Source organism: Gymnoscopelus microlampas (genome assembly GCF_963454915.1).
Source record: "Gymnoscopelus microlampas genome assembly, chromosome: 7".
NCBI classification, from domain to species: Eukaryota; Metazoa; Chordata; class Actinopteri; order Myctophiformes; family Myctophidae; genus Gymnoscopelus; species Gymnoscopelus microlampas.
The window spans coordinates 5,030,454-5,043,203 of record NC_139944.1 but is presented as its reverse complement, the minus strand read 5'-3'; the positions used below and the strand labels follow the sequence as shown (position 1 = coordinate 5,043,203).

General features: G+C 41.5%; 1 protein-coding gene across 2 annotated transcripts; it reads right to left on the bottom strand.

Annotated features, from left to right (window-relative positions):
• Positions 1-470: 470 nt before the first annotated feature.
• On the bottom strand, positions 471-11,689 carry LOC311049545 (uncharacterized protein). 2 transcript variants are annotated; one of them, XM_084063175.1, is made up of 10 exons: positions 11,636-11,689; positions 11,221-11,499; positions 9,081-9,128; positions 7,679-7,981; positions 3,254-3,301; positions 2,857-3,132; positions 2,497-2,757; positions 978-1,116; positions 698-713; positions 471-611 (listed from the first exon to the last, which is right to left on the bottom strand). In XM_084063175.1, exons 1-8 carry the CDS (start codon positions 11,640-11,642, stop codon positions 980-982), a joined length of 1,359 nt encoding a protein of 452 aa, XP_083919301.1. In that variant the 5' UTR covers positions 11,643-11,689; the 3' UTR covers positions 471-611; positions 698-713; positions 978-979. The 2 variants fall into 2 exon arrangements, with proteins under 2 accessions (XP_083919301.1, XP_083919302.1); XM_084063176.1 differs by having other exon boundaries at positions 978-1,113.
• Between the last annotated feature and the right edge of the window lie 1,061 nt (positions 11,690-12,750).

The following is a 12,750-nucleotide window of genomic DNA, read 5'->3' as shown; positions in this document are numbered from 1 at the left end:
AGTGCGATCGGCAGAGCGAATAATGGGAAGCGACCTCCCAGCGCTTCAGGATCTGTACAAGAAGCGGTGCGTGGTCAAAGCCAAGCGCATCATCAAGGACAAGTACCACCCAAGTCACAGACTGTTCAGAACCCTACAACGACCGCGACCGGGCAAGGGGACCTATCGCAGTATCAAGAGTTCCACCACCAGGTTCTGGAATAGTTTTAACCCGGCTGCTGTCAGAATGTTGAATGAAGCATGAGCCCTTTTCAGCATTCCATTACACAATAAGGCTCTCAAAAATACAAAGAAACCATACATAATAAACAAAAATGTGACTATACATTTGTGTATGTCACACATGCGTCCGCGGACCGGTGGTTGGGAACCCCTGATGTAACCAATCTCTTAGCAAAATCATAGCACACGATTCCCGGTGAAGCCGGTCAATTTGACATAATGGCACGAGTGTGGGAAAAAAAAAACTGGGGGAGGAGTAGCGCGCCAAAATAAAGTCGAGCTAGAATAAAGAATGCTGCAGTGGGAGGTACACGTCATAAGGTCACCCACTTTGATTGGTCATCTGGTGTGAAGCTGAGCCCTGATTTGCTCCCTGAGACTGGACGGGTCTGTAATTAGAATATATTATACTTAGCAGAAAGTAAGTAGAAAACAAGATATTGCCGTCATGTTGATGAATAGACATAGATCTTACCTGACACAACATAGATCTGTAAATACAAAGAGAAAAAAGGCCTTCTTAAAATCTTTACTCCTTTATAGTTGCTGTTGTTATACTCAGTATGCTATGTGGAGAGCTTCTCAGTGATCGTAATCCAGATGTAATCAAGGTAATGTAATCCAAATGTAATCTATGTAATGTAATCCAGATGTAATCAATGTAATGTAATCCAGAAGTAATCCATGTAATGTAATCTAGATGTAATCAATGTAATGTAATCTAGCTGTAATCCATGTAATGTAGTAGTTGTCACCTTTAGACCTTTCCTGCTGTGTAGATACACAGCAGGATCAGAAAGATCGTCAGAAGCAGAACTAGAAGTCCTATGATCACACCCACTACAACATGTAGAGAACTGTGTTCTGCTGCAGGTGGAGGACTGTGTTCCACTGCTGGCAAAGAGAGGTTGTTATAAACTGTTAAAAGGATCCCTGGCTATTAAGCAAAGTATGCTTTAATACATACCTCTCTAAAATATTTTTTTTTAAATATTTTCCTAATGACAGAAAACTCTCCACAGTGTTTGTGTGAGATGCGCCCCTCCGGAAGTCTCGCAAGCCGATATTTCGCCCATCATCAATTTGTAAACACTACGGCGGCCCATTTGGGACAAAAACGCCGTGGACAGTTTTCTGTCATTAGGAAAGGGTATGAACAAAAAGATATGTATAAAATCACGATAAAAATAAGCGATGGATCCGCATGGACCGTCCGCTCTGGTTTTTAGCTGCGGTGGACTCGGGATGGAGTTATGAAAATGTTCTATTGTACCACTCGTCCTAGGATATAGTAATATCATATAAAAGGTAAAAAAAGACGTAGTCCGGAATTGTCCTTTAAGGCATATTTGGCTTATTACCCAGGGATCCTTTTAAACATGTTGATTAACCGACAGTATAATGCAAGCTTATTTTGATTAGATTTTTTTTCTGGTTTAATACAATTATTAAACATTGTTCTTGTCTAGTGTCCCCTCCACAACCCAACCATCTGCCAGAAGCCAAACCCTTACCCTACTGCATCATGACCACGACACATGTTTTTTAATTAGTATTTATTATTAAGTCTTTCGCTAATGAAAAATAATAAAAAATAATCCAAGAATACCAAACAAAGGTCAACCAGAGATCACTATACTGTAGGTTCAAACTGCTAAAACATGTTGGTCCAACACAGCAAGGTTTCAATGGGATACTTGACTTCCCTCTTGACCTCAGAAGGTCAAGCACAGAGGTCACTCACACCTCATCTTTTTCACTTTAGTCTGCATTGACTGGTCAGCTGTCATATCAGCCCTGGGGGTTATACAGCAGCTGACCAATCAGTACAACCTTTAGGGCAGTGGTCCTCAACCTGCACATGATTTTGGGGGGCATTTTACCTAATACCTTAAAAAAAAAAGAAGAAAGAAAGAAATGAAATAAATAAAAGTCTTTACCGCATCAAAAGTAATCAACAAACTTTATTATAAAAACTGGTAAAAATAAGAAATTGTCAAATAATATAAGAAAGAGGCAAAACTAATGAAAATAGCTGATCTACAAGCTCACAACGCCTCGCATTGCTATTTTCAAAATATGTGGAAACGAGACAAACTAAATGTAATGCTTCAACTCCTACATTCCCCAAGTGCTTGTCAGGGTGGGGGGTCCCCAGCTCATTATGATTATATTGGGGGTCCCGGGTTTCAAATATGATTCTTCTTCTTTTTTTTTTGGGGGGGGGGGGGGGGTCCTCATATAAAGTGTATGTTTGTGACACAATGATCTCACCTCTCACATCCATCCTGCTCTCTGGTGACTCTCCAAGGCCAGAGATGAGACACTTGTACAATCCTTCATCAGACTTGTAAACAGTGTGGATGGTCATCTGTCCTGTAGACTCAGTGCTGAGGAGGGATCCATACTTATAGAAACCAGCTGGACGCTCAGAGGATCGTTTACCAGTTGTCTTGTCTGTGTACCAGCATTGCAGAGTGACATCACTTCCTTCCATCACAGGAAGTACAGACATAGCCAGGATCACATCTCCACCTGAACAATGATAGATAACATCATAATACTATAACAATAGACACTATAAAAAATACACTATAAATAAATAAAAGCACGTAGGTGATGTGCTGAACGTACCAGTCATGGTGATGTGAACAGAGTTACTCTTTCCCTCTGAAGACTCACACCAGTAAACACCTGAGTCTGAAGGGAGCATGAGGAAACCACATCCTGTGGGGGTCATCTGCCCCCAGGAAAAACCACCATCACCCTCACCACACTGTGAGGTTCTTTTATAGATGTCGGTCCTCTTCACAGCCCAGACAGTAGAGTCAGACAGCCTGTCCTCACAGCTCATAAAGACAACCTCACATGTAAAGAAGTGAGTTCTGACAGGACTGAGTCTGAGAGAGACTGTGGAGCAGAGATGGAGAAGAAAGATGATTTCCTGATCATGTTATTGATAATATTACTATCTATTTTTTATTAGTGTCCCATTGATAGTTGTGTATAATGAACGCACAAACAGACTCACCTCTCATCACATCACCGCTGTTCTGAACTTCTGCTGAGAAAAGCACCACTAGAGAGAGAGAGAGAGAGAGAGAGAGAGAGAGGGAGAGAGAGGAAGCTCAATTAGGCTACCTTTCTTAGAAATTACAAATGTGTAAAAAACAGCATGTGTCAATATCAAACTCAACAATACTTTTCTTTTAAATTAAAGCACTTGATATAATGTATAGCAAAATAAAACCAAACGGTGTATGTTCCACAGAAGTGTTAATTTTACCATTAAACCTCAATATCAATACCAGATGCATAGAACAAGACTTTATAGTTTGAAATTAAATTAAACATAACTATAATTATAACTATAACTCATCCTCAAAGAAACACACACACACACACACACACACACACACACACACACACACACACACACACACACACACACACACACACACACACACACACACACACACACACACACACACACCAGCCTGATCGCCAGAGAACTAGTATACATTGCACGGATTTGTGCACGTCATTCCGTGCATAGTCGCCTAGAAACCCCCAAATTCCGTGCATATGTACGGTAGGGCGGGCCATACTTTTTTTTTTTTGAAAATCAAAAAAGAGGGGTGTTCAAATGACAGATTTTGGCATGTAGAACACAAATCTGAAGAAATTTTTCAATTCTGATAAACCTAACCTACATTTTTTTGCAGTTGATTATTGTAAATTTTTTGATTAATTTGCGATTTTCTTCTAGAAGAAAAAAATATTTTTGGAGGCTTTTATAAAGAATTCCTGTTCAAAATAACAGATGTTGGCATGTAAAACACAAATCTGAAGAAATTTTCCAATTCTGATAAACCTAACCTACATCAATTTGCAATTGATTATTGTCCATTTCTTTGATTAATTAGCGATTTTCTTCTCGAAGACAGAACTTAAGATGGGAGGCTTTTATAAAGAATTCCTGTTCAAATAACAGATGTTTGTGTGTAAAACACAAATCTGAAGAAATGTTTCAATTCTGATAAACCTAACCTACATACATTTGCAGTTGATTATTGTTTTATTAATTTGTAATTAATTCGCTCAGGCCAACTGCAGCAATAGCAACTGCTGCTCTGATTGAATCATCACAGAAGACACCCTATGAAAAGTGATTGATAAAAACAAGGTCAAGATAGCACAGGAGAAGTTGATACGAGAGCTGGGGGATGAATTTGAGGAGAAGTGCAGGAAGGAGGGGGGGGGGGGCGTGTGAGTCCTGCATCCTCTTTGATGGACGGATTGACCTGACCAATGTAATGATGGAAGCTGAGGGCAGTGACCAATCTTTTCCTGCAAAGATGAGGGAAGAACATAGTGTTGTCAGTGAGCCTGGCAGCAACTATATGTTCCATTTTACCCCAGAAACAGCAACTAAAGAGGAGTCACATGCAGTGCAGATTGCTAAGGTCCTTTTTGCTTGGCTGAGAGAGAAAGGTTTTCATAAGACCTTGTGGGCCATTGGAGGAGACTCAACAAATGTCAACAGTGGTGTAAAAGCTGGAGTATTGTGAGGAAGCTGGAGCTGCACATGGGAAGACACCTGGTCTGGTTGGTGTGCAACTTACACACTGGTGAACTGCCCCTCCGCTGGCTCATTGTTGAACTTGAAGGTCCTACTCTGTCAACAAATTATCTGGACCAATACTAAAGCTCCTTGATTCAGCTACAGAGTTGGATATCAATCCAACATTTACCAGGATCTCTGATGGCCCTTCACTGATCAAGCTGCCTTACAAGGTCATTCAAGATTTCTCGACTGATCAACACTATGGCTATCAAATTGTTTGTGCATTCGGAGACAGAGTGGTTCCTACAAGGCTGGATCTGTTGGATATTGGGCCACAATGGGCCAGTAAACCACAGCCACCGGCTCACCACAGCAAACAGACTTCTCAGGCTCTGGGTGTCAAAGCATGGACTGAGAGGAAAGAATCAGAAAAATCTGCAGTTCATTGTGGAATACATCATTGGAGTGTATTATCCATGTTGGTTCAATGTGAAGATCAAGGAGTCCTGGATTGAAGGGCCTAGGCACATCCTGTTTCAGCTGGACTGCCTGAAGTCCCAGAGGAAGTAGGTACTGGACATTGTGATGCCAACTGTTAGAAGATCTGCTTGGTATGCCCATAATGAATCCACCCTCCAAACACTGCTGAGCGCTAAGGATCAGAAGGAGAGGATTGAGGGGGTGGAGGGAATCCTGGCCATCAGGGGAGAAGGAGACCCAGACACTCAGCTGGGGGACTCCTCTGTAAGAACCATAGGGACAACTGAGATCAATTATGATGCTTCCAGCATTGGTGGATTGATTAGCTGGTCAGAAGGTGTGTCAGAGCCACCTCTCACTTGCATACTAAACACATCGGAGATGAAAAACTTCATTGTCATCCCATGGAGGTGCCCAACTGGCCCTGCCACACTCAGAGCATTGAGAGGGTTGTCAAAATGGTGACTGCGGCTTCTTCTACATACTTCTCTAAGGAAAAGAGGGATGGAGGGATCAGGACTCAGGAGACCAGCAGGAGACTGATGTCTAAGGCAAAGCGTCAAAGCAGGACTTGTACAACCTAGCAAAGTTCAGGAAGTGATAATTGATCTTCATAATTGTATCCAGTGATATACATGCACTTCCATTGTGAATAAATATGTAAGTTTGATTTGGCTTTGTCAATATAAAGTATTTTCCTTATGTCTTTTAATATCCTAAAATGAGGCTAAAAAGGGCAAAATTAGTCATTTTGAAGTACAAAATAATGTAGGTTAGAGTTATTCCACCTAAAAAATAATGTCACATTTGAATTCCCCATATAAAAACACATCATTTAGACACCCCACATGTTAGGATTTCCTTTGGATTTTAATATCTTATAAATTAATTAGAACGGGTACAATTAGCGATATAAAAATGCAAAAAAATGTAGGTAAGAGTTGTCCTATCCAAAAAATAATGTCATATTTGAACTCTCCATCAAAAAACACATAAAATAGACACCCCTCTTTTTTGGATTTCCTTAATATTCATTTTAGCACCTGAGTATGGCCCGCCCTAATGTACGGGGAGTCCCACGGTGGGCGTAACCAGTCGCAACCCGGAAAAACCAGGAAGTAGAGCAGTCCCCACAACAAAATTTACGATTCTGTGCCTATCGGTACGTAACTCAAACGCCGCTGAGTAGGCTCAAGGGAATGTCGCAATGTTCAGGACGGCAACTCGCTCGCTTTAGCTCGCTCGGTGGTCCTTCACACGGCGACAATTCCCTTGAGACTGCGCGGCTCCGAAATGGTTTAGTCACAATGGGGGAGATGCGAGGCGGCTATGCACGGAATTTGTGGGTTTCCAGTAGTCTATGCACGGATTTTGAGAAACGTTGAAAAACGTTCAATGAGAGCGATCGGGTTGCACACACACACTCTCTCACGCACGCACGCACGCACGCACGCACAATCGAATGCACGCATGCACGTGCGACGTACGCACACACACACACACACACACACACACACACACACACACACACACACACACACACACACACACACACACACACACACACACAGGGACGCAAAAATACCGTTAACACCATAAACGTGGTGAGATTTTAACATGAAAGACTCTTTAAGAGACAACTAAATAAATACATAAATACACTAGAAAAAGTGCTCCTTGGAGCACAGGTCTCCACCAGGTCAGGTACGTTATTGTGGCCTCCTGGTGGCGCTATATTAGGCCAATGTGAAAAGGGTGGCATTTATTATTAGGCCTTTCACGGCAATCGGACACTGTATTCATGATTTGAGCCATTTTGTTCCAAAAATGTGTTTTGATAAATCAGACCTGCTGGTGGCGCTATAACAGGCCAATGTGAAAAAGGTGGCATTTCCTCTGCCTATCGGGAATGTGCTTGTGAAATTTCACGGAAATCACAAGCTGCGTTCATGATTTGAGGTACAGTATTTTGTTCAAAACAGACCAATCCTGCAAACTTTGGAAGCCAACCTTAGCCAATGAGGATGGAATCTGGAAAATCGGGCAGATTCGTGTTGATCACATGACTATAGAGATACTGTGTACCGATTTGCATGACGTTTGGATCAAATCTGTAGGAGTAATATAAAACGATGTTTTTTGCACAAATCGGCCTCCTGGGTGGCGCTATAACAGGCCCATGTGAAAACATTTTAATTTGAAAGTTCTGAATTGGCATCGAGGGAGTGTGTGAGTACAGTTTCGCAGCGACCGGGCCAACGGTGCCGGAGATTAGCTGGTAACGGACGGACAGGACACACAGACGGACGAACACACAGACACACGGACAGGGTGCTAAACATACTCTCGTGCCATGCCTTTCGGCCTGGCAGAGACAATAAAAGCATGTCGGTGAAGTGCTGAACGTACCAGTAGGCCTACCAGCAGTGATGTGAACAGAGTTACTCTTTCCTTCTGAAGACTCACACCAGTAAACACCTGTGGATGAAGGGAGCATGACGACAATACATCCTGTGGTGTTCCTCCTCCCCCAGGGACCAAAACCAACACCATCAGCATCACCACACTGTGAGGTTCTGTTATAGATGTTGGTCCTCTTCACTGTCCCGACAGTAGAGTTAGACAGTCGGACAGCTGTGAGGACATCACAGCTCAAAAAGACATCGTCACCTGTAAAGAACTGTGATCTGTCAGGACTGAGTCTGAGAGAGACTGTGGAGCAGAGATGGAGAAGAAAGATGATTTCCTGATCATGTTATTGGTAATATTATTGTCTATTTCTTATTAGTGTTCCATTGATAGTTGTTGATGGGTCTCATTTTGTACCATTTTCTTATGGATCTAAAGTGTACCATTTTCCATTTGTATGTGTTAATATGGTTAAAAGTGTCAGTGCCTCTCAGGCAGCCTGCAACGTTGTTTTGGTCTGAGGGGCTCCTTCTGGTATGTCAACAATATTAGCAGTGGTGGAAAAAGTAATCAATTCCTTTACTTGAGTAAAAGTACCAATAATGCAATGTAGAAATACTCCATTACAAGTAAAAGTCTGGAATTCAAAATTGACTTGAGTAAAAGCGCATTGTCATCAAAATGTACTTAAAGTACCAAAAGTAAAAGTAATAGCCAATCTACAAGCGCACAACGCGTCGCATCGTGACGCGTTGTGCGCTTGTAGATATAAAATAAGGCTAAAGTGGTTAATGTGTGTTTAATAATATAAAAATGTATATCTGAAGTAGTACGTTTTCAAATAATTGTAGTGGAGTAAAAGTACAATATTTGCCTCTGAGATGTAGTGGAGTAGAAGTAGAAGTATTGGAAATTTGAAATACTCAAGTAAAGTACAAATACCTCAAAATTGGACTTAAGTACAGTACTTAAGTAAATGTACTTAGTTACTTTCCACCGCTGAATATTAGATGGCAGGTTAACCTCGTTGCCACACGGATTTGTTGTTATAAACATAGTGCATAAATGATACCCCAGCCTTGGTTGCCCAGGAAACGGAGCCATTCGAGACATAACTGACAGCTGACGTGATGACGAAAGGCATAACTCCACGTTATGTGTATAATACTCTGTATCTCTGTTTTAACGTCAGAAGAATATATCTGGAACCATGCTTTTCCGACACTTGTAAGATCTCTTCCCTGGAATAAACCCAAATACTATTATAAAATGTTTCCTTCCTCAGTTTATTGATGTCAAATTATTATCTGATCGATAGATATGGACCGGTATTTACTAGGAAAAATAAAGCTATCAGTTGTGTATAATGAACACCTGGTCAATAAAAGACAAACAGACTCACCTCTCATCACATCACCACTGTTCTGAACTTCTGCTGAGAAAACCACCACTAGAGAGAGAGAGAGAGAGAGAGAGAGAGAGAGAGAGAGAGAGAGAGAGAGAGAGAGAGAGAGAGAGAGAGAGAGAGAGAGAGATTTCAAGCTCAACAATTAGGCTACTTTTCTTAGAAAGTACAAATGTGTAAAAAACCTTATGAATGTCAATATCAAACTCAACAGTTACTTGTCTTTTAAATTAAAGCACTTGATATAATTTATTGCAAAATAAAACCAAATGGTGTATGTTCCACAGAAGTGCTAATATTACCATAAACCTTCCATATCACATGCATGCAACAATGACTTTTATTTGAAATTAAATTAAACATAACTATAACTGTTCTGTTACAGTTGTTTATTTCATGATTGTGTTTTGATTTTAAAAATATGTATTTAATTGTTTTCTATGGCAGGTAGTGTCTCTTTAAGAAAGACAGGAAGTGGTTTCAGTTTTGTCATGTGACACACGCCATGTGACTTCAATCAGGACGTGCACGAGATTTCATTGCAATGCAAAAACGTTCGTGACACATGCAGAGATCTTGTGTTTTGTAATCTGCAAACATCTGCTCAAATCTTCTCCTAGTCGTAGCATCGTTGGTATGTACAGTATTGTCTTATTTTCACCAGGTCTATCATTGTGGAACATTATTTTTGAAAAAAAAGAGACGTTTTTGTGAAGTTTGGTGTAAAAGGCCTGTCAAGATATTCTTGGTCTAATTCTCACCTATGATTACCTACCTGTTATACTGCTGCAGAAAGGCCTGGTTAATTCTTAGTGTTATGCAACAACATTTGGTAAAGTGGTGTTGTGCAGTTTACCTTTGATAGTGATTCCAATTGTTGATTGTGACAGTTAAAGGAATAATTTAATTGACATGTAATATGTTTACATTAAGCATAGTTTTTGATTATGCTTTTGTCTGCTTTCAGTTTCCCCCTACTTTTTGTTAATAAACCTGTGTGGACAAAGAGAGAATGTCTCCAGAGTTTTGATGAAGGGAAGGCGTTTATGCTTACTGCCAAGTTATCTTCTCCACATAAGGAGGGCGGCACAATAACTATAACTCATCCTCAAACAAACTATCCTAATAATTTGTCAGTCAACTAAACAATGTTTAGAATGTTGGAGTTTAATTCATCTCTGCCAGTGCACCTCAAAACAATCCAGCTTCAGTGGCGGAGCGTCCGGGGAGGCAAGGGAGGCGGCCGCCTCCCGGCCCGCGACCCTGGAGGGCCCGGCCGCCGGGCCCTCCAGGGTCGCGGCCCCGACCCGGTCGCCGCGACCGGGCCGGGGCCGCGACCTCTCCGCGGCGCCTCTCCGCCTCTCATTTAATTAAAGCATTATTATCATCATTAAAATAATATTGAAATGTTATGTTGCGTGTTGTTGGTTTATTTTCACTCACAGTGATGCAAATATACAAAATTATCTTATCTTATATCTCCAAATGTATTTTGGTTAAAATCGTCATCAACATCTGCCAAAAAAGACGCATTGACACCCGTGACCTATACGTCATCATCAGTCACTTGTCAACACAAGCCAGGACAGGTAGCCTTCAAACCCTAAAACCGAAATAAAGTGACAAAAAGCCCCCCAAAAGGTGACCCGACCCGACCCAAACCCGCAAAATTTTCCGCGCGCGGGATGTGCGTGGTGGCACGGGGGGGGGCCTGATTACTGTGCTCTGCCTCCCGGCCCGGCTTTCAGTTGTTCCGCCACTGTCCAGCTTACAGGAATAATAAACCAAACGCACCCTTTCCAAGATCTAGTGTTTTACTGTAATCTATTTACTGCTGATCTGCTCTAGTGTAGCACACACACACACACACACACACACACACACACACACACACACACACACACACACACACACACACACACACACACACACACACACACACACACACACACACACACACACACACACACACACAGGTGCACACGACACCCACCCTCACGCACGCACGCACGCACACACAGGCACGCAAAAATACCGTTAACACCATGAACATGATGAGGTTTTAACATGAAAGACTCTTTAAGAGACAACTAAATAAATACATACATAAAGCACGTAGGTGATGTGCTGAACGTACCAGTCATAGTGATGTGAACAGAGTTACTCTTTCCCCCTGAAGACTCACACCAGTAAACAGCTGTGGCTGAAGGGAGCATTTGGACAATACATCCTGTGGTGTTCCCCATCCCCCAGGGAATACCACCACCATCATCATCACCACACTGTGCGGTTCTGTTATAGATGTTGGTCCTCTTCACTGTCCAGACAGTAGAGTTAGACAGTCTGTCCTCACAGCTCATAAAGACAACCTCACCTGTAAAGAAGTGAGTTCTGTCAGGACTGAGTCTGAGAGAGACTGTGGAGCAGAGATGGAGAAGAAAGATGATTTCCTGATCATGTTATTGATAATATGATATCTATTTTTTTAATCAGTGTTCCATTGATGGTTGTGTATAATGAATGCCTGGTCAGTAGAAGACAAACAGACTCACCCCTCATCACATCACCACTGTTCTGACCTTCTGCTGAGAAAACCACCAGAGAGAGAGGGAGAGGGGGGGAGAGAGAGAGAGAGAGAGAGAGAGAGAGAGAGAGAGAGAGAGAGAGAGAGAGAGAGAGAGAGAGAGAGAGAGAGAGAGAGAGAGAGAGAGAGAGAGAGCGCAGTGGCCATTTTCAGAATCATAAATATTGTAAATATTGTTATATTTGCACTTTATGTTTATGTTGTTGACATTAAGGTTAACATTATAGTGTTCATTTTAATGTTAACATTAATGCTAGTTCTTGTTAAAGTGGAGAGAAATAAAGAAATACAATGTTGAAGGTGAATACTGTACCAGATATTCCAGCTCTCAAATGAAAGTACAGTTTTCATAAAACCTGCCTTATCAAACTATACTGTTGAGAATAATTAATTCCACACTGTGTTAACCTTAATTGATTTTTAATTCTAACCCTAACATTAAAGCAATGATCCTAAAAGAGCCTGTTAAGAAATGGACTCACACCATGAAATAAGTGAATACACTAATAGTACATATTATTATGTGTTGATATTGTACTCACAGAGTAGAAAGTAGATCAATTTTAACTCCATCCTGTGTTGTTGCTGCTCACTCACTGACTGACTGACTGACTGACTGACTGACTGACTGATTGACTGACTCAGTGTTAATGACAGAGTTATAACAGTGACAGATCTCCTCCTACTGCTGCTGTTGTGGTGAGAGGGAGGAGCATACACTGAAGGAACTGGTGCGCTGTCGCTGATGCACTTTTTCCCTGCCGGCCGGCTGACCGACCGATTCTTCAAAATAATGCTGGTATCATCATAGAAATGGATATGAGTGGTTTTCAGATGAAAATCCACACAAACCTCCCCTGCGTCACTCCTCAGTGTGAACACCCACCATGCACAGGGCTGTTTTTTATGCATAGGCAAGCTAGGTTAATGCTATCGTCCACATTAATGGTCAAAAACCTCCTAACTCCACTTGAGCTGTATTTGGGCAAAGTGATGATAATATAAGGACACTTTATTTTATTTTTATTTTGCATATCTAAATGTGTGTATGTGTTTTATTTTTTCCTTTCCATTTTCTGTCTC